The sequence below is a fragment of the Sturnus vulgaris genome, chromosome 6 (genome assembly GCF_052056855.1).
Source record: "Sturnus vulgaris isolate bStuVul1 chromosome 6, bStuVul1.hap1, whole genome shotgun sequence".
Taxonomy (NCBI): domain Eukaryota; kingdom Metazoa; phylum Chordata; class Aves; order Passeriformes; family Sturnidae; genus Sturnus; species Sturnus vulgaris.
In genome coordinates this window covers 32,332,358-32,353,531 of record NC_142248.1, presented here as the reverse complement: position 1 = coordinate 32,353,531, position 21,174 = coordinate 32,332,358, and the positions used below count along the sequence as shown (strand labels likewise).

Below are 21,174 nucleotides of genomic sequence, written 5' to 3'. Positions count from 1 at the left end.
TACTACTCACATACACAGTGTTAGGAGTATTGTCCACATACGCAGTGATGCAGTTAATATTTTTGAATTTTGGTGAACTTGAGTTTCATTACTTGTACACAAATATGGGGCAACTTTTGACTCTGATCATGATTGTCAGAGCTGCAGTTGAGTTGTGAGTGTTCCAGATCATCTTGGTCTTCGGGCTCAAGAGCTGTTGGTAAAAGTGTTTTTTTCAGTTTGGAGGTTATTGTGATAATTTTCCTACTACTGATAGCATAGCTTCATGTGATGCATACTACCAGCAGTAATACCAAAATGATGCCAAATTGTACATAGATGCCTTAAGTTGACAAGGCAGTGTAGGCATTCTTGCCTAACTCTATGTGGATGTAAGCTGCTACAAAATGTTTGTTGTATGTACCAGTAGATGTGAATCAATAATACTTAATTTTTACTTGCAAAACTTTAGGTAGAAAATTCAACTCTCAGCTCCCAGAGTGCTTCACTGACAGCCCAGAATGCTTTGCTCCAAAATCAGCAGACAGCCAAGGAGAACGAGAATGAAAATCTACTGAAACAGAAAGAGCAGCTGAAAGCTGAATATGAGTCATTGCTTCAGGACCACGAACACCTTGCTTCGCTGCATGAACGACAGTCTGCAGAGTATGAAAGGCTAATAAATCAGCACAGCTGCCTGAAAACATTACACAAAACCCTGGATCTGGAGCACAAAGGTTTGCGTGAGAGGTACGCTCATTGTTCAGGGGTATAGTGTAGGCAGAATGTGCCTATTGTTACAGTTTTAGCCTTAAATGTTGTCTCCAATTACAAACAGAAATTCCAGAGTTGTTGCCCTGAAAAAGTGCCTAATCGTTCTTGTTGTCTTTGGGACATTAGAGCTTTGCAAATATTTTCATCTAGATTGTAGTCACCAGAGGTGACTCTGGTGGTATTCAGCAAACATGGGCTTGGATCTCAGGGATGCTTTGTCAGAAGTAACTTAAATGCTTCTACTACGTTTAAGGATTTGTGCTGTAACAACATACAGCCTTAAAAACATTCTCCAGTTCTACTGTGTGGAGTCTCTCTTCTAACCATAAAGTCTGCAGGTCACCTGCATGTGAGCAGTGTGTATCTTGAGAAATTTCATTCATTGAACCTCGTGTCATATCAAAGGAGGCTCTCTGGAGGAGGCTATATTGACCTATGAGATAATGATGTATTATTAATTTTCTTGTATTCTCATAATCTAAAGCTTTGGCTTCAGGCCCTTCAGTTGAATTAGGAAATCAGTAAACTGTTAATTGTTTAGTCTCTAGTCACTGTCATTTTCTGACAATTGTGCATGGATTGAACAATATACATAATGTACTACTACAAAAGTGCTGCACTACCTACCTCTCAAGTTATGTTTTTCAGTGATTTTCCTCAACACTTGTATTTAGGTTTCATTTCTGTGCAAGATCCTGAGTTGGGTTCAGAGCAACTCAGGGGTGATCCTTGATGGTGGACTGAAAACTGGTGCTTTTCTTTCCCAAAGACTATGGAGCTGGCAAATACAATGTGTGGTAGATTTTTATAAAGTACAGAAGTAAACTATTGTGATTAAAATATCCACTGGGGCTGTGTGACAGGACAGCTGCTCGGCTGTCGACTAAATGAGCTGTAAGTGATTACACAGACACTGTTCCTGCTTACCAAGTCTTTCTCAGACTGATTAATGGTTCTCATTGATTCAGGCTTTGCTTGAGATTACTACAGTGCTGTGTGTTAAGGCAGTTTGCTGTGTTCTTTCTTTGCTTCATGAGTACCAAACACTAAGCAGCTCTAGCCTAAGGAAAAAGCATTTTTCAAAGAACAGGTTATCTATAGAGGTAAGTGCTCGGGTCACCACTGTAATCATTAACAGTTTGGACTCTCTGAGATGTGACTCCTAGTGAGAGGTGTTGCAGGGGAGCAGATGGTGCCCTTCTCTATATTCAAAACAGGTTGAGTTTGGCATTTTTAAGTGTGTAGTATCCTCCTCATCAGATCAGTCTTAAAAGATACTTATCAAGGTGATTTGTCCAAGGACTCCATATGGCTGTCAGGAAAGAAGGCACAAGCTACTGTTTTAGTGCATATTTTGTTCTCCCTCTATCATGTGCTGCTGAAGGAGCAGAAGGGAGAAAGAGTAGCATAAGAAAAGTTTTCATACACCTCTTCTTTTAAACTAAGATGGAATATTTCACTTTCAAATTTGGCTAGAATGTACCACCTGCTATATTTTCCCCAGAGCAGCTCAGTGCAACCAAGATGTTTTCTTGTGTGGTGTTTAGGAGATGGGTTTTGCACGTCACAGCTCCAAGGTGATTGGTTTTCCTCAACTGATGGCAGCACTGTAATCATAGTTCTGTTTCTTATGGCAGGATTACACTTCCACACAAACTTATGACTGCAGCTTGTCTAGAAAAATCCACAGCAACTTTAGTTTGCTTGTGCAAGTCTAACAACATGTACAGCCAAGGTCCCAAAGGTTTGTGTAGTTCACTCTGCTACATTCTAACCACAGAATATTTTTTTACACCTGAGCAAACGTCATTAAATCTCTTTTGGTTCAGTCTGCACAGTATTAACACTGCAGTGGGGATTTAATAATGGGCTGTGTGTAACTGCAGTGAAATGGCCTGTCATAGCCCAGCAAACCACAGATGTGTGGGTTTGGCTTAGAAAGAAGAAGAGATGTTAATATGTATGGGTCATTTACCATTAATAGCAATTTTTTGACTTTGAGGTGTCTGGCTGACCATCTCAGTGAACACAGAGAGGCTGGCCTCTCCTGCATTTTTAGAATTGCTTTACATATTGCATGTCACTAAGGGAAGGTAATAACTCCGTAGCTACAGCTGATTAACAGATCCCTGAGCATTTCTTTGTGGCTTAGTCTGGAGAAGTCTAATCCTGCAGAGACATTGGGAAAAGAATCCCTGCTTTGTAAGGTTACATATTGCAGGGAGTTGTATCATTATGTTGCCAGTGCTGCCGGGTAATTATTTTTCTTGGTTCCTTTTGCCACACTTTTTATCATAGCTGAGCATTTTCAAAGTTGCCTCAGTTACAAATACCTACCCATATTATTTCTCCTCAAAAAGCAGCAAAAAGAATAAAAGCCAAAAGGAGTAAAGAGGACTACATTTGTTCAATCCTAGGAATGGATTGTGTCAGAGCCAAAATGGATTCTATATGCATGTACAAGAAAATCTTTTTAAAACCCTTCTGTCCAAGAGCTTGATGCTTTAAAAACTGAAATGAACATGATTGTTGAATAGTCTACAGGAAGGGTAACCTGGTCCCTGGTGGAAGAGCTTGTCGGGTTGCACAGATTGTGCTCAAATTGTAGACTCCAGGCTGAATCTCTACTACAAGAGGATTTTGCATGAGGATTTCATTAGGGCTCCCAACACAAACAATCATTTCAATTTTCACAGGCTCTTTTGTACCTTTCACCTAAAAACTAGGACAGAAGCTGTGGTTTACCTCAGGCTCAATGTGGCAGACTGTGGCTCTGGGCCTGGCTGGTAACACTGGACCAGTATTCTGTTTCTCTCTAAGGAGTCTTCTTTAAAACGTAGAAGGCTTGGATAAAAATTAACAGAGTAGCCCTATCATACAGAGACAGCAAAAGAATTTACAGCACAATTTCTGCAGAGACAGCCATAGTAATCCCTGCCAAAGGACTGACTGGAGTTTGTCTTCTCAGACTCTGCATTGGCACACAGTCTGTCTAAAATGCTTATTGGAGCTGGATGTGAAACCTTCCTCTGCTTTCAGGTTCTTCCATTTATTGTACACATTGAATTTGAAATGTTGCTGAATGGAGCAAGAAAACAAATAAATAAGGCTAATTAAACTCTACTGCTGTTACTGGGAATGAATAGCATAAAGCAGCTTTTGTTTGGGAGACAGGTACTTTCCTGTGTGCCCCTTCAATGGACTGGAATTTGGGACAGGCTGTAATTTGGCCCTGGGATGAATGGAATGGTAGCCTGAAAGAAAAAACAAGTTGGCAGGAGTCAGTGTATTTGGTGCTGTCTGCTGGTTTTGGTTTTGTTTTGAAGTTTTCAGGACTGCAGAGTAACTGTGCTCTGCATTCATCTCTGCTGGCATGAGAGTCACAGAAAGATGATGCTTGTTCTCTTCAGCTTTTTAAGCAATGCTGCATCTTCCACCTAGATTCTGTTCTAAAATTGCTTGGAAGACTATTTCTCCATTATTGACACAGATGTATCTGGTAGTTCGGGGCAATACCCTTTTAGTACAGTGACCAAAAAATGTTGTGATGACTTTTGACATTGACTGCACCAGTGGCCTCAGTGGCCTCTGCTGGTGTATATGGGCACAGATTCTGACAGAAGCCACCAGAGGGGAAAAAACTCTGGGAACAACTTGATGCTTTGTGATTTCAGTCCATCTCGTTCTTCTCAGCATTTTCTGAATGCAGGTGGTGTAGCACCTCAAAGAGGCTGAGCCTGCCTAATCCATGCTTGTGCCAAATATCAGGGAAGTTGTTCTACACCTCAGTTACTTTAGCATTGCAGAGACCAAAATGAAAGACACAGCTGATGGCATCAGCCTTCTCTCTCCCCCCGTCTCCCTGCCCTGAATGGTTTATGCACAAGTTGTATAAACCAAGTAGTAGTGGAAGCCTGGATGTGAACGCTGGTTTTGCTCTTGGTTTTTTTATTATTGTGCAAATAGAGCAGCTCAAGCAGGTGAGTCATCCTCTGATCAAAGGTGTTTCGCTGTCAACTCACTGACACCTCATCATCCGTCTGGAATATGCAGGAGATCAATAGATGTGGAGGATGCTATTACCTGTGCATATAACCCAATATGCATTAGGTGGTTACCTAATAATCTCTTGCTCATTGCACTGCTTTCCTTTTGCTTTTTGGGAGTTACTTTCTAGTCCGGTTTTTGACTCTTGCCACTGTCAATTATTTGTGACTGGGATTCCAGTTTAGTGGTGCAGTTTCCATTCGTTTTGCAGAATCTCATGCTTTTACTAAATGACCAGAGTCTGAAATTGAGGTAAGAGTCTGGCAATTATGTTTCAGTTTCCTTGAAAAATACTTTTCTTTTTTTCTCCCTAAAGTCTTCTCTGCTGATTTGTATACTAAGTTGAATTTTCATGTATAGCATTGAATTCTTCAGCTTTGGTAGATGTTGAACAACTTAAATGTGGGTGAAATAAATAAAACTGGAAAAGAGGATGTTTACCTATCAAAAATATTAAGCCAGAGGAAGAAAAATGTTTAAATGAAAGCTGAGGGTATGCTATTCCTCCTTTTGCAGATACAACAGTTTAACGAAACATAAAGCAGAATTGGAAGAGTTGGAGTTAGTTTTAAAAAGTGAGAGAGAGGTTTTGCAACAAGAGAGAAGATCAAATGCAATAACCAGTGGGGAAAATCAGAAGCTGAGGGAGGAACTGGAGAGGTATGATTCCTTTGCTAAATTGTTAGATATATCTCAGTTAAAAGTCAATTACGCAAAACAAGATGTGTTGCTTCAGCTCTGAAGTACCTTCATATAATGTGTCTGTTCTTTTTGCTCTATTTTGGTATTGTTAATTTGGTAATTTTAACTTGTTAAAGATTGTCAGCTTCATGAATACTGTCAACTAATACTGTTATTTGGTGCTTCAGACCTGGCACCTTTGCTCATACAAAATAAGCTTCCACACATGGTTGGTTTGGTTCACAAGCGTTTTCTGCAATGAATTGTTTCCGAGCACTTCCCTTTAGGCAGAGCTACAAATACCCAACCCCCCAAATTATACTGTTTTTTTTTTTTTTTTCCCTTGAGGACCACTGGTTTATGGTTTTTACACAACATGATTTTAGCTCTAGGGGTTACCATTGTTTATTTTCTGCAGCCCAGGGAAAACTGCCATTCCTGTTATTATAAACAATCTTAGAGACTCTTGATCAGTGGGTAGCTGTTAACTTACGGCAGAGCCCTTTTTGAGAGCCACACCCAAAAACCTCACTATAGCCTTGTTCATAGTACATAGGTGTTTTGAGAATCTGTTTGGTACAAATAAGAGGCCAAGACCACATCAAGTCAAAGCAATGTCAGGTTGAATTATATTTTAAAATCACATTTTAAGCTGAACTACAAGTGTACTTTAGAACAGTGAAGAGCTCTCCAGAGGTTTTCTCAAGTTTGTTGTTCCTAATTCATTTTCTTAGGGACAAAGATATTGCATAATGTTGATTGCAGGGCTGGCAGAGAGCCAGGCTTATCTGTTAGCAGATACAGAACTTAATCTGTTTATTGAGTTATTTAATGTTATGCCTTCATGATTTGTAGACATTTTTAGATTTACCTAAAAGTGTAAAATAATGCCACAATATCTTCTTACAACACTACAGTGTTTCACACTTCAGGACACTTAAATGCTCATATTTCATGCATCAGGATAAAAAATAACGTGTGAATTTTCTTTATTTGTACCAAATAGAGCTGCCTTTATATCCAAATGTTCTTAAATACATTGTGCCTCAGAAATCTGTGGTGTATTTCTTTCATATTGAAGAAATAGCAGTTTTATTTTTCATGTATTTTCCTTTCAGTTCTTTTGTAGATTGGAAACTTTTTATAATGTTACCACTACTTCTTAATAACATTTTATTAAATGCTTAGAATAAAAATTCCTTAGGAGTTACTTTTTGGAATTATGTTTGATTTAGTGAGAGCTGCGAACTGATGGTGTGATCTTGGAATGTGAAGTCATTTCTGTAAAGTGTCCTTCATAAGCCTGCTGTCTTCTTTGTGTTCAGGGTGAATTTCTTGCACAACCAGCTAAAGGCAGAGTATGAAGGGCTGCATTCACACACTAAAGAGCTGAAAACTTCCTTGAACAACTCTCAGCTGGAGTTGAATCGTTGGCAGGCTCGCTATGATGAGCTGAAAGAACAGCACCAATCCATGGATATCTCTCTGACCAAGCTGGATAACCACTGTGAGGTGAGTAGCTGTAGATTCCCAGCTCTTCTGCTTTTGAGTCAGCTGCCATTCATTGTGTGAAGCTTTCGACATGCTGTATATAGCAGGTCAGACTATGTAACAACACCCCCATATAGTTTGAACTGTATAGATTTGTATCTTAAGTTGCTATGCTGTTGTGTTATCTTGATTATGGTGCACTCCAGGGAACCAGAAGCAGAGAAGAAATTAATTTGTCTTGTTTGATAGCTCCTGTCCCGTCTAAAGGGAAATCTGGAAGAAGAAAACCATCATCTCCTGAGTCAGATTCAGATGCTGAGCCAGCAGAATCAGATGTTATTGGAGCAGAACATGGAGAGCAAGGAGCAGTATCATGAAGAACAGAAACAGTACATGTAAGAAAAAAGAGATTTGAATTGTGAAACCTAAAAAAGTAATCTAGACAAATGCAGAATACAAATCATCTATCAGGACTAGAAGAGCAGGAATTGAAATGATAGGTCTTCTTGATACCTGTTGGAAAAGGGGATGTTTGGTAGGAGAGAAGTGTAATGGGAGAAAGCACAAAATATTTCCACGTTGCCTTACTGCAAAGGGCTGTGCACGAAACACCTGGGCAAGCACATCTTTTTTCAAATAATAACAGATTAACCTATGTGGAAAATTCAGTGAGAAAAGATGGAATGCTAAACCCAGTGGTACTTCTCAAAGAAGAAGAGGTCAGGAAAGAGTTTTAAGATTTTGGAAAACAAGTTGCAACAAAAATTTAGTCTTGAGAGTAATTTTATATTTAGGCTCCTGAAGAACAGCAAATTTCATACTCCTCATTTCTTTTTAATTTGCATTTCAAGATATACCTGCTTTGATGTTGTTTTTAAGGACAGAGACATCTACATATACGTTGCTGTGTCCTTCATGCACAGATTGACACACTGAAGTGAGATACCCTATTTAACTATACTGTGTGTTTACAAAGAATCCTATTTTCACTGCAGTGAATTTCTCTAATAGGTATGAAAGAAAGAAGAAAAATGTTCTTAATCCCAAGAATTTTAGTTTTAAGTGCATCATGATGATGTGGGCTGAGTTGAGTTTTATACCAGTACTGGCTCATATGGAGTGTTAGAAATTGTTTGCTGAAATAGGCTGAATACAGTTCAGATGTTCTCTGATCTGTTTATCCTGGTGTCTGACTGTTCTCTGATGGAGGTACATTTACTTTGCTACTTGAATGAAAATAAGATTTGCCAACTTCCACTGTGTAGGTTAACAAAATAATCAGTAAAAAATACAGTTAGTCTTAACACTCACCAAACAAAATCACCTATCAGCATGATTGGTAGGCTTTTGCATTTGCCCTCTCCAAACAGACTGTAAATCCTGAAGGTTCAGGGTAGGAAGATATTTCAGTCTCTTTCTTCTCTTGGTGGCTTTTGGTCTTCAGTTTTTTGATTATGCTTAATATCATACAAAGGACTCAGAATATGCTTTTCCCCCTCACAGTGATAAATTGAATGCCTTAAGGAGACACAAAGAAAAACTTGAAGAGAAGATAATGGATCAGTACAAGTTCTATGATCCTGCTCCAAAAAAGTAAGTTCCACACGGATTCAGTTCTGCTGTACAGATCATTGAGGGTGAGAAAAGGCTTTCCACAACTGGGGATAACAGAAAATTCATCTGAAGCTAGGGTGGTGTCATCTCCACTTGTCTCTTCCCTCTCTGCAAGATATTCCCTGAAGCAGCAGATTGTGTTAATGTAGAGCATAGGGCCTCATGTGGGGCCCTCTGTATTAACACAAGAATCTGAAACTCCAAAAATTAACTGGAAAAGAACCACTTTGCTCCCAGTATGGTTACTAAGTAGTACTAGGAGCTTTCAGAGCTGCTCAAAGCAAGGGATAACCATTCTGTTGGAGGGAAGAGATTTAAAAATTATATTAAGAACAACAAAAAAGAGCCAAGTTAATTCCACCATACATAGTTCTGACTGATAACCTTAGCAAATAGACTTCAAAGCAGCTTTCATTTCTTTCCTCCTTTATCTGTTCCTGCAGTGGAGTTTTTCACACTGTAAGAATGTCTTATGTGGTCCACATGTGTAGTTTAGATTTCTAGCAGGGGGAACAGTTTTCTTTCTCACAGTTCTCAGGCTGAAGAAATACTTTTGTAAAAGTAATTTTCTCTTTAGTAGAGAAATGAATCTCAAGTGCTGTGAAATTCATGGTGCGTTTTTTAAACCAATTCATGACAGTAAACAAATAAGAATGTAGAATGGCTTGATGGCCTTAGCACAGCTGTGAACTTCTTTGGGGAGTACTTCTTGTAGCATTTTCTGAATTCCATTCACAAAACCTGCTTTATCAGGAAAAACCCTTGGATTGGAGCCAGAGCCTTAGTAAAATTAATCAAGCCAAAGAAGGAGACTCCAAGGGAGCGGTTGAAACCAGCAGCAGAAAGCTCCACATGGCATTCTGAATCCCCAGAGACATTAAACTCTCCATCTGCCTCCCAAAAATTGAAACATCAACACGAGACTCAGGATAATACCTCTCAAGGGTCAAACCCTGGGGAAGAGAGAGAGAACCCTGGAGGTTCTTCAAACAAAGGTAAGGAATGCCCAGCATAAATTCATGAGCTGAAAAAATTTTTAAAAAGATTTAATGTATAGGATATGTTAATACCCAATCACATTATATTTTATGTCCTTTTTTTGTTTATTTGTTTTGTGGGGTTTGGTGGGGTTTATTTTTTGTTTGGTTGGTGTTGGGTTTGGGTTTTTACTAGTACAATATAAGTTTTAATATGCATAAAACCCTAAACTAGAAATTTGAATAAACTCTAGAAGATAATGGGTTTGTTTTTGTTTTAGTTTGCTTTCTTCATTTTATCTACTACTTCTTCCTTCAGCTTCTGTTTGCTCATTGCATGTTACTGAATAAGTTGGTTCTAATACTTCATTTACTGGGGTTTTGCAGCAAAGCAGTTTAGAGCTGGATCATGGAGTACTGTGTGGTTCAGGCTCTTTGAGGGGTATGAACTGGCTGACAGCCACTGCCAGCAGGTGGTGCACGTGCAGAACAAATAACCCATTTATTGTAAATAACCGATTTATCATAATCTGGTGATTCTGGAGGACAATACCATGTTTTGACTTAAAATTAAACTAGGAATTTTTCCTTGTAAAATGATGAAATCATTATTTTTTTAACACTAAGGCATATGTAAGGAAGTTGGAATGATTTTCTGTTAAGTTAGTTTAAACAGTAAATCAGGTGTTCCTAATTATGGGAAATTTAAAGCAAAGTTCCTCGAAATAAATACTCTTCATCTTTATTAAAGGTAATATATATATATATATCCCAAGCTCTGTTTATTCTATTGAGATCGTTTCTGTCAGCTTCTATATAGAGATTATTATACTCCAGGAATACTTTACAAGAAGCAATTTTGAAATTGATACTTGAATAATAATTTCTGTCTTCCAACTGTGAGGGGTGGGAAAGAAAGGGAGCAGCTGTGAAAAGAACTCTTGTTGTAAACTACTGCAAGTACCTGTCTGTCAGAAGGTTTTGTTTTGATTGGGTAAAATCTTTTATCTATTCTAATTCTTTGAGGTCATTTATTCACTTAAAGTAAAAACGGTTGTTTTATGGAATAAGATCATCCATATGATTCTAGGTGTTTAACATGCTGAGTTTAGCATGGGATGTTGGGCTTTGGTTGCTGCAGAACAAGGCCCTTGTGGAGTGCCAGAGACAACAGAAAGTCTCTAAGGCTTCATTTTGATGTTATGTGAAGCACACTTATGTGGAGATGAGGCTCACCAGTACTAAAGCCCAGAAGACATCTAGGAAATTTAAGTGTGTTATCACTGAGTAACGTTTACACCAATTTAATTTTATATTATAAAGCAAAACCAGTTTGAATTATCTAACAGTAATTTCTTAATGGACTTGCTTAAATATTATGTATGTGTTAATCTGTCCCTTAATCTGAGTGAGATTAGCTATGTTTAGCTATGCATTCATCAGTCCTCCATTATAGGTGTTGGTCATTGTTTAGCCTTTCCTGTTTTTACTGGTTGTGTAGTCTTTAATCTGTGTTAAGACATTTTAAGGTTTATTTATAAGGCTTTTTTTTTTTACTTTTTTTTTTCTTCTTCTTCTTTTTGGGATACCTGGGTGATAACAATTTAGCTGCACAGCGCAAAAAGATTGCCTTTTTGAGAAGCAAAAGCAAGGATAAAGAAAAGTCTCCTAAGTCTCCATCGAATCATCAGTCTTTCTCTAATCGGCTCCGGTTCTGGTCTTCTTCCGACATCCCATCCTCTCCTAATGAAACTCTTTCTTTCCCGGAACTGGGAGTTTTCTAACACCTTCTCTGTAGCATTTATCTTCATTTATTTATGACAAATATTAAAAATGAAAAAAAAAACCCCAAAACATCCCACATGCCATTAAAGAACATTCACATTGATAGAAACACTCAGCATGTCTATACAATACTCTAAATACAAGCAAAGATTAGTGAACATGGACTTAAGCTTTCCTATAGAAGATGAATCACTATTGCACACTGTGGATCATTTCTTCAATGCAGCACACTTTAGGGGACCTCATGGCAGTTTGCGTATGTATATTGGCTGTGGTGCATGTTGTAAGTAAGTGAAGTTGCTATTCGCTTCAATATTTTCTTGCAATCATGTACTTGCATTGTGTCCAGTTCAAGTGTTGAACTGATTTGCTGTTGCTATGCTTTCTATGGTGTGGTAGTCCTACTAAAATACAAGTACAGTCTCAAACTCCAGGTATTTTTCCAATAGTCTGTGCTACTAAACGATTTTAAAAGGCAGGTTTCTAACACCTTTTTCTGCTTTTAAATAGTCTAGCTTTGAATATAGAATGGAAGCTACTGGAGAAATTATTCTCAGCCAAATGTCTTGATGCTCACATTCAAACCTGATATTTAGCAAGGTTTTGTACTTCCAATTAAGAAAATTCATCTTGAATTGAGAAACAGCTTCTTCTGCTTCAGTTTCAACAGATTTTTTGGGAGAAGAATGTAGATTTGTTCTCTTAAGACTGGGAATAACCTTCATTAATCCATTGCCCAAAGTTCTTGTTGCGTAATAGTCATAACCTGGTGGCTTCTGAAATGAATGTGCTGGTCCAGTCCCCACCCTGTTAGAGAATGGGATGCAGCATGGGCAATGTGCTACCCGGGGCTCAGCAGAGAAGCCAGAAAATCTTGTTTCCCTTCTCACTCTAAGAACTGTCCCCAGTGGCACAACCAGGGACTCTTGCAGAGCAGCCTGTTTTTTGTTGCCCATCTGGGGATTTGTGGAGAATGTTGGTCTCCAGGCCAATTCATATTTTTGGCATCCATGGAGGGTGTTAAGTGTATCTTAAGTCAATTAGAAATACAGATTTGCATGTGAAGCTTTAGCCAGTAGCTGCCCCTGCAGGCATGGTATAAGTTTCAGTTCTGAGAGTAAGTGCTGGCCCAGTCTGTGGAGTCCATGCAGACCTAGGGAGAAAACATTGTTCCTGATTGAAGTCAGCTTCTAGGGCCCACTTAAGATGACAGCACATTGGTCCATTTCTCTAATACAGCTTCACAGCTGGTCTGTGCTTTGAACTGTCTGTCCATTGTCTCTGCAAGTTGTTTATTTCGACTGCTGCACTCTGCTGCATTTTCAACATTTAGTTTCTGTCACTTAATGAAGTATTCCATAGAAATATACAGAATCTAGAATCTTGCATCTCATTAAGTGTGTTTTCTGCAGTAAATTCTTTAAATTTTATTCTATGTGTGCATTAAAGAATCACATTGACATTACAAGAAATTAATTAACCTGCTTCATCAGTAGAAAAGAATTTTTCAGATTCTTAATCTAAGTAATATTCTAGCAGACAGTTTTTGTTGTTCTGCTAGATCCCAGGAACTCCACTTAAAAATCATTGCACCAGGACATCATAAGAGCAGAGTTTCAACCTTGTAAAGACTGAGCTCTTACCCACAGCAAAGATATAAACCTGAAAGCAATTAGCTTAGTGCATGGATCATGATAGATAATTTTCAAATCAGCATTATTTTTCTTTGAGTAAGAGCATGACTACTGTCACTCTTTCCCTATTCTATTTTATCACTGAAGTAAGTTCTTTTAAAATGCACCTACAAGGAATAATGTTATGGGAATTTCACACCTCAGTTATCTTTTCTGGATTCATGTCTTCGCTCCTTTTCTTCCCCCTTTCACAGTAATTGTTGCATGTATAATATCAACCCTCCCACCGGCACTAAGCAGCCCTTGTCACGCCCACACTTTACAGAGAGCACACATGATTGACAAGCTGGTGGCAGAAATTTCCTATCCACTATTGCACTGTTTATGGAAAAGCTTGCCAAACTAGCGCCTCTGTTGTGCAGTTTCTTTGTGCCTATTTGTCATGTTTGTATGGGCAGATAAATACAAATCCCTTAATGCTGTTTTTCATTGAGTCTTATTCATTTACCTCTTTCCCCACTAGTGCTAATGGACCTAAAGCAAAAAAGGAATTCCCATCACGGAGGCAGCAATGATAATGGTGAAATCTCAGCAGACTCTGCAATAAAACCCAGCTGTGTGGAAATGGGTGCCAGGACTTGCTCAACCTCTGCTATTCACGTGCACACTTCCACCCCCATCTCCCGGCTCCAGAGCAGGCCAAAAGGTGTGTGGTGCATTTGATACACCAGCTGATAGTGCCAGGCAGGCTGCTCCATAGTTCCTGCAAGGCTGCTGGTGGCATTCAAGTACAAAACCAGAGCACTAATATTTTCACCCCTACTTTATCTGCTGAATGGTTTAATTGATGAGATGCAGGGTTTACTCACTCTTGTGATGTCATCAACTTGACAGAGCACATTTGAGTGTCAGTTCTTCAGTGGTTCCCTGCCCAGTGTTTAGAAGATGGGTCTGTAAAATCCTCTTAATCACCTCAGTCTTCTGCAGTACTAGAATACATTGGAGACTGACCTGAAGCATTAAGCTTTTTATGTTCAACTGGCCTTTTAAGTTTTATGTTCTTTTCCAGGCTATAATTCAGAAGATAATCTATGTGAACAGTCCCTGGAGGTCGAGTTTGCAAGCACCAGGCGGCACGGTAAGCTTGTAGCGTGTGTGAGTGCTCTAAACATCTGCATTAAGACTTGTTTCATTGCATCCACATGAACAATCCTGGAGTGTTTTAGTTACTTTAATATTACAGAAGGAGGTGTAGTAATGCAGCACCGTTTTGGGAATGGGATTCTAACTGTTTCTGGTTTTCTATTGAAGCTTTTAATGGATATTTTGCCAAAATGAATTTTCAAAACAGTGCTGATGTTGAGGCAAATTTCCTTCCCCCACCAACACACCTTTTAATGCATGTCCTACAGGTTTGTTGCTGATTTTTCTGGAGAATGTTTGGTTCCTTCCTTAAGGGAGTGAATCAGTAGTAAGAGAAATTTGGTGGGGGGCTTGTGGATGCACAGTGGGAATGCTGTTAAAGTAGCAACACTGCCTGCTTAGAGATTGCAGAAGACTTAATTTGCAAGCCGGCTACCAGCTCATTCCAAAGAAAACTGCAAAAGAGACAGCAGTTTATTGTTGAATTTTTTTAGTATCTGAATTACTTCTGTAAAAATCTGGAACATATTTCTTTGTGCAAAAAATGAGATAAACAAGATGGATCCTAAACAACTTGAAAAACGAAGATGTTTTCTACTCTGTCCAGATTTTGGCATGTATTATGTTGTTAATGTTTTCAAAGTGACTTAGTTGCACAGGTCCTATTTTCAGAAGGGAGACTGTAGCCAAGTCTTTTAGAGAATCAGAGGAACTTAAGATCTGTTTGTTCAATGCTTGATTTGTGTTTTTCAGTGTCCAGGCCAAACAGTTTAGAGACCAGTAGGAACGCTTCCAGCAGTAGTTCACCTCTTAATTTGAAAGGTAAAGCTTTTATAGCTGAAGTGTGACAAACAGGAAGTGAAATTCTGTGAAACTGTGTATAAAATGTTATTTTCCTTCCAATTAATTTTGAAGACTTGTTTTGAAATGGTAGTGATTATGCAATCTGGACATGGCTGTCTTGGGAATCAAAACTGTTGGCAAGAAGTGCTTTTCTAAGATTGATTCTGGCAAGGGGTGGCTTTTAAGGCAGACAGTCGACTTTTGCTTCAGTCTGACTGGCATCATATTGTGGGAAATACCAGGCCACTCTTAAGACTCTCTACAAGAGATTTCTGTGGTTCTTACTCTGCACACAGCTTGTGTATGGAATCAGTGTGCTCTGGAGATTTCTTTTGCAAATTGTACATCCTTGAGGGATGCCAAGAGACCTGACAGTGTGGAAAAATCCGCTTTCTGCTTTTCCACTGTCAGGTTCTAGCTCTCAGACCACACAGCCAAGACTGGGAGATCTTTCAATGACACACAGGTTGTAAAGAGGCAACCTAATACTATCTTACTAATATAAGGCTTATTAGCCCCCAATGCTATTTTTATTCTTTGGTGAAATAGTTGTGTTTGTTTAAAGTGCTGTAAGATATTTAGAAGTCCTGAATTTTCAAAGCTCTGATTTCTTTGAGCTCTGTAGGAGAAAAGAGGAAGGTGAAAAGTCATTGCCACCCAGTCTGTGTGGAAATGGTCTTGGATGATAAAGTTCCTACCTGAGTGTGAAATGTACTGAAATTGTCAGAGCAGTGTCCTTAATGGTATTTATGCTTCTCAGGTTCCTTAGACCATATCCATGGTAGAACTGAGAGCCTCAGCAGTGAAGATACGGTGCCAAGCAGAGAGGCACCAGTCTTGCTCCGAGAGACATATTCCCTTCACTCTGCTGCTGCTTTCTTAAGCCCTGGCAGCAGGCATGAGTCCTCCTCCCACAGGAATGGTTTGATGCCCTGTGATATACCTCAGAAGAGCAATCCATCTCTGTCTCACACAGGCAGGCAGCGGTCTGCCTCACCTGGCAGTGAGATGGTAACTTTGGAAGAGTTCTTGGAAGAGAGCAACAGGCTGTCTCTACAAAGTGTAAGTAAATAAAGCTAGATAGCCCATTTCAGATGGCAAAAAAGCTGTTCAAAGCTGATTTAGGAGGATGAGGGCATAGGGAAGCAGAGAAACAAGATGATCTTTGTACACGAGTACTATCAAATCTTGCAAAACAAATGAGACAGTTTCAATAACTAAGGCAAAATTAGTTTTCATATTACACTCTGCTAATTTATTTTGGTTTATCAGCTATGACAAGTCAGATAATTCACTGCAAGTACTGTGTATTGGACTGCTGGGACTTTTTGCTAGCAAATGATTGTGGTCAAGGTTTTGTATCATCAGTTTCTCAGTTCCAGATATTTTTATTTATAGACTGCTGTTTTCGGTGTAATTTTCAGCTGCTAAATCTATAATTAGGAATGAGATCTAGAATAGTTTTCAATTGAAGTGAAAAATATGCAGTTGTTAAAACCATCTCATAATCTGAAAATATCAGTGCATTTGAGAGACTTTTTTTGCAGAAGAAAGGTTTTGATACTTTCACCACTGTCCTGTTAGTTCAATGACTGCAAGAATGTGTCGCTCATTGAAATGCTTTTTTCAAGAACTAAATGTTTGTTTTCAAGATGGAATTTGTCTTTCACTGCTCAGACATGCTGTACAATAGTGAGGCAGTGCACTATTGAAAAGGTTAATATCTTAAAAACAGTTAATTGATAGTGTAAGTGAACAGAGACTTCTGTTTATTAATGCCTTGATAAAAGTACAGAAATCAGCAGAGCTGTGCCTTTTCATGGCATCAGTAAATTCTGGTCCTTGAATTTTCACAGTAATGTTTAAATATACCTCCTATTCCCTCATTATCCTAAGTACAATTCTTAGCTTTTAGAGATGTTTAAAATTATTACTTTTGTGTGTCTGTAACTACCTGACCATGTCCGTTTTCATTCTTTCTGTCATCCTATTCCTTTTCAGCATCGGCGCAGTTTAAATGAGAGTGAAATGATTTCATTGCACCAATTTCTGTTAGAAGCTGATTCACTGTATCCCTCTTGCTACTTCCCATGTCCTTCCATTCATCAGGAACATTCGCAGTCACTCGAATCGGTCCTCAGTGTTTCATATCCCGACAGCGTGAGGCACAGAACAGGCAGGGGAAATAGGAGATCTGCTTCATTCTATATCCCCAGGGTATCCATTGTTCTTATTATGAAGGAAACAGCTCCTGACTTACCACAGCTTTTGCTAGCATATTAATACCTATAGAAGCATACTGTAGCTCCTAGTTGTTACTTTAAAGGCTGGCAGATCACTTGCATTAATTGCTCATAAAGTATTTTCAGTGTTTGTTTGCACACATGTGTGTTTTCAGAGGACTCGTCCTTCTGTAATGTTAATGTGCGTAACAGCTGTTTAAATAGAGTTAAAAATAACCTTAACACTTTAACACTTAGTTGAGCTTAGAAATTTTCACACTGCACTATTACCATTGATGGTGTTTGCTTATGGAAAAAGAGATTTTTGACTGGAAGAAATATTTGGAACACTAGTGAAATAAGTATATTAAGCTTTAAACATGCTCCCTAGAGAAGAGTAAAGAAGTAAATTTCATGAGCTTGTTCAGCATGTTGTTTGTTGTTCAGCATGTCCCTTAACTGTTCTGAGCATGCCTTTTTACTAATAGTACAATGGCAGCTGATCAAACATCACCATTTTTGGATTGCATGGACCATCCTCATGAAATACTCGTTGTATATTTTCTTTTACTGCCAGGTTAATTGTCTGACTTGAAATTTGGAAGTTCATTGTAGGCGAACAATTTTTGTAAGAATTTTTTTGTATGTTTCATTGTATTGTACATGCAGCTTTTAACATACATAGTATATTGAGTGGGAGAGGTGAAGGGAATCAATGGAGAAGGAATTAAACTCTTTTGTAATGCTAGCACATCTCCCCAAGGTATTGACTTCCATTACATTCCTAAAGTTACAGTAGAGAGTTATCCAGATGAACTGTATTCTGGAATATGACAGACATATTTGAGATCTGCTGATACCAATGGCTGATGTCATCAATACAATATTGATGTTAAAGTGACAGTGGCTGATGAAAAGAAGCAAAAGAGCTGCTGTCCAGGTTGCAACCAAAATTATTTAAAAATTATGACAATTAACCTGGTAAACAGGGCTGTCACGATCTAATTACGATAAGCACATGATTCCTTGAGTTGGATTTATACCCATTTTAAACATTCATCTCTTCTGTTTCCACTGTGTAAAATCTATGATTGTGTTTGGCTTAAATTAAGTGGGAAGGAAGATTTTGTGAATACCTAGTATTGATACATGATTCTTTAAACAAAATGTGTTGTCATTAATGTGACGTGCATGTTTTCTCACACCAGGGCCCCTCCACTAACAGAGATGACTTGCTCAGTGATTATTTTAGGAAAGCAAACGAGCCTTCAGCTACTGGGAACGTGCTGGTTCAGCCATCCAGAAAGGAGGCTGCTAAGATGCCCACTAGTCTTGTTGCTCCAACTGTGAAGATGGCCGTGGCTGGTGAAGAAGGAAGAACCGCTAAGCCTGACAATTACATGAAGCCAAACCTCAGACAAGTTGAACCTGATGCTCTGGCAAACCCCCAAGGGTCCCTTAAACTTCCTCACACACCACAGCACCAGTCTGCCAGCGGGGTGCGGCAGATGGCACAGCCTCAGCAGCCTGGAACCGTGAGCAGGAGGAGTACATCACTGAACAGGGCATTTAGCTTGGCCTCTGCAGACCTCCTCAGGGCTGCTGGCCCAGAGGCCTACAGGCAGGAGAGCCCTCAAAAGTCAGGAGCAGAGCTGCATGGGGGCAGGGACTCTGTCTGTCAGAGCACCAGGGCTTCTGTGCCAACGAACTCCCAGGCACCCTTAAGAGAGAGGCCACAGTCTGCAAAAGCGGCAGGTTCTGTGCAAGGTGTCGATTCCCGCTGTCGGCAGCTCGATGTGAGGCGCCTTTCCCTGGTCCCACCGAAAGATGAGAGGCCGCTTTCCTTCCATCAGTTCTCTGCCTTGCCCACTGCATCCACCAGCAGTCTGAATGTCCAGCAGCAAGAGCGTGTGAACCCTGGGCAACACTACTCATCTGCATCCCATACTCCCTCAAAAGTCAAACCCAAGTCATCACCTCGTACTGAGGAGGTGGCTGCAGTGGCCCCTGCCAGAGCTGTTTGCAGCAGCACTGAGGGAATTACTACCCCAGGACAAGGCCAGGGTGATGCCCTACTTACCAAGTGCCAGGGTAAGCTGTCAGAAAGCAGCTCTGGGGCTGTAGAGGAGCCCGAGAGAGGAAACGGCTCTAACAGCACTTCTGGGTCTCCTGATCCCCAGGGAGATCAGCAGACAGTTTGGTATGAATATGGCTGTGTGTAACCCACAGGTGTAGCTGCAATATGTGTGCTCGGTATGGCTGATGTCCAGGTACCATTTATCTAGACACTGTCAGGTCTTAAAAGGCATCACCTGCAGGCTGCTCTGAGTATTCTCTGGCTACTGTTTCCTAGTTGGACAAAGTGTGATTAAGAGAATCAAGGAGCAAAACACCAGTCCTTTTTCTGACACTTGTGCCTAAAACAAAGTGGAAGCCTGACCTAATCTCACAGCAAACTTGGCACTTGATTCTCAGATATTCTGAGCATTCCCCAGTCCAGCAGAAGCTTAGCAGGGTCCTCTGTCATTGCTGCACTGTGCACCCTTTCTGCATGCATTAAAGAAAAGTTTCACAGGTCCTGTATGTGCTTAACTCAGCCCCACCATTGGTAAATAACCATACTGAAAAGGTCATATAAAAGCCAAACTTCTCCCCCAAAGACAGAACCAAATGTTTGTCTTAAGTTGCATAGAGATGAAAAGAAGTGTTTGTCTTTAGCCATGGATCTGGTAAAATCTATTTTTCTAACCACAGACACATCTCATAGAAGGTATTGTATAGACTTCAAGGTCACATCTCAACCTTTCCCACTTTCCCACAGAAGCCAGCATAATTACCCCACTGCCTTCACTATAGCTGCAGCTTAGTGGATCCTTGACTCTGCAGAGTGGTGCTGCCTTTTGAAACTTGTTTTATCTTCTATACAAACACTGGAACTAATGCAGCCTTTCAGGGGAGATGCCATTTCAATTGCAAAGGTGGCATCTCGTGTACAAAAGTGTCTTGTAAGTATGTATATAAGAAGCTCAAGTACTGTATAAGAATGCTGTGTAAATTGTATTATTACATCCTTGTGTGCATGACTGCCCACATCCTGTGTGGGCTTTTGTCTCTTAGAAATCCTTGTTTGTCTCCAAGAACTTTTCTTAGTCTAGAAAGCAAAATAACTTTGTACACACGTGAAAGAAATACTTTTAAAAATCTATTTATGTGCAAAGAAGTTCCTTCTGTTTCTTCAGAGTGTCATCAGCTGCTTATGTATATATGATCAAATGTGTATCTTTAATTCCATATTTGTAAAGCTGTTCTTCTTGCAATAGACTAAATCCTTAAAAAAATACTTCTTTTGCTGGTTCTGATTTAATTTAGTAAAAGATAAAACTGATTAATTTGATTATGTTTTTGTTACCTAATATGTAGCAATCCCATTCTGAAAACGACAAAATTGTTTATAATAAAGATTAAAATAAAATAGATTAATGTTGTACTTTTTTCCTTGGAAAAACAAAAACCCCCAAAAATGTGATTCACAGTGCTGGAGATCTGTCTGTAACAGCTTTTCATAAGCCTTAGTACTGATTTGCATGTCTATGTGGTGAAGTTGTATTTGTTTTTATAACATAGAAGGTGTACCACAAGTATTTTTGTTTAATTGTAACCTTCTTACTGAAGACTGCAGGAGGGCTGAATATGCAAAACAAGTGACTTACAATTCACTCTATAATTGGACTATGACATTTGTGTGCTTCTCCAACCACTTCAGGCAACGGCAAACACGCTGTCAATTTTGACTGAGTTTGCATCTTGTATAGTGTATTTTTTACTTAACTCTCAGGATGCCTTATGAAAGTGAGTAATCATTCACTTTTCAACATGGAGAGAATGGCAAAAAAAAACCTTTATGGCTTTTCTACTGTTTTAATTGCAAATTATAGTTTTGCAACAAATTTAAAATTTTGTGTCCTACGTGGCAATTTTAGAACA

The 21,174-nt window shown here is 39.3% G+C and overlaps 1 protein-coding gene across 3 annotated transcripts in view; it reads left to right on the top strand.

Moving 5' to 3' along the window:
- CCDC88C (coiled-coil and HOOK domain protein 88C) overlaps positions 1 to 20,666 on the top strand; it is a 94,770-nt gene extending 74,104 nt beyond the window's left edge. Inside the window, exons 20-31 of one of the 3 annotated variants that reach the window (XM_088167470.1) lie at positions 452 to 729; positions 5,317 to 5,460; positions 6,807 to 6,993; positions 7,222 to 7,367; positions 8,476 to 8,565; positions 9,340 to 9,581; positions 13,506 to 13,688; positions 14,052 to 14,120; positions 14,879 to 14,947; positions 15,729 to 16,030; positions 17,078 to 17,185; positions 18,399 to 20,666. In XM_088167470.1, the coding sequence (XP_088023596.1) occupies positions 452 to 729; positions 5,317 to 5,460; positions 6,807 to 6,993; positions 7,222 to 7,367; positions 8,476 to 8,565; positions 9,340 to 9,581; positions 13,506 to 13,688; positions 14,052 to 14,120; positions 14,879 to 14,947; positions 15,729 to 16,030; positions 17,078 to 17,185; positions 18,399 to 19,412 (2,832 nt within the window). In that variant the 3' untranslated portion in view covers positions 19,413 to 20,666. Of the gene's footprint in view, positions 1 to 451; positions 730 to 5,316; positions 5,461 to 6,806; positions 6,994 to 7,221; positions 7,368 to 8,475; positions 8,566 to 9,339; positions 9,582 to 13,505; positions 13,689 to 14,051; positions 14,121 to 14,878; positions 14,948 to 15,728; positions 16,031 to 16,969; positions 17,186 to 18,398 lie in introns of all 3 variants that reach the window. The other 2 variants (XM_088167469.1, XM_014869887.2) reach the window with 2 other exon arrangements.
- Positions 20,667 to 21,174: the final 508 nt, after the last annotated feature.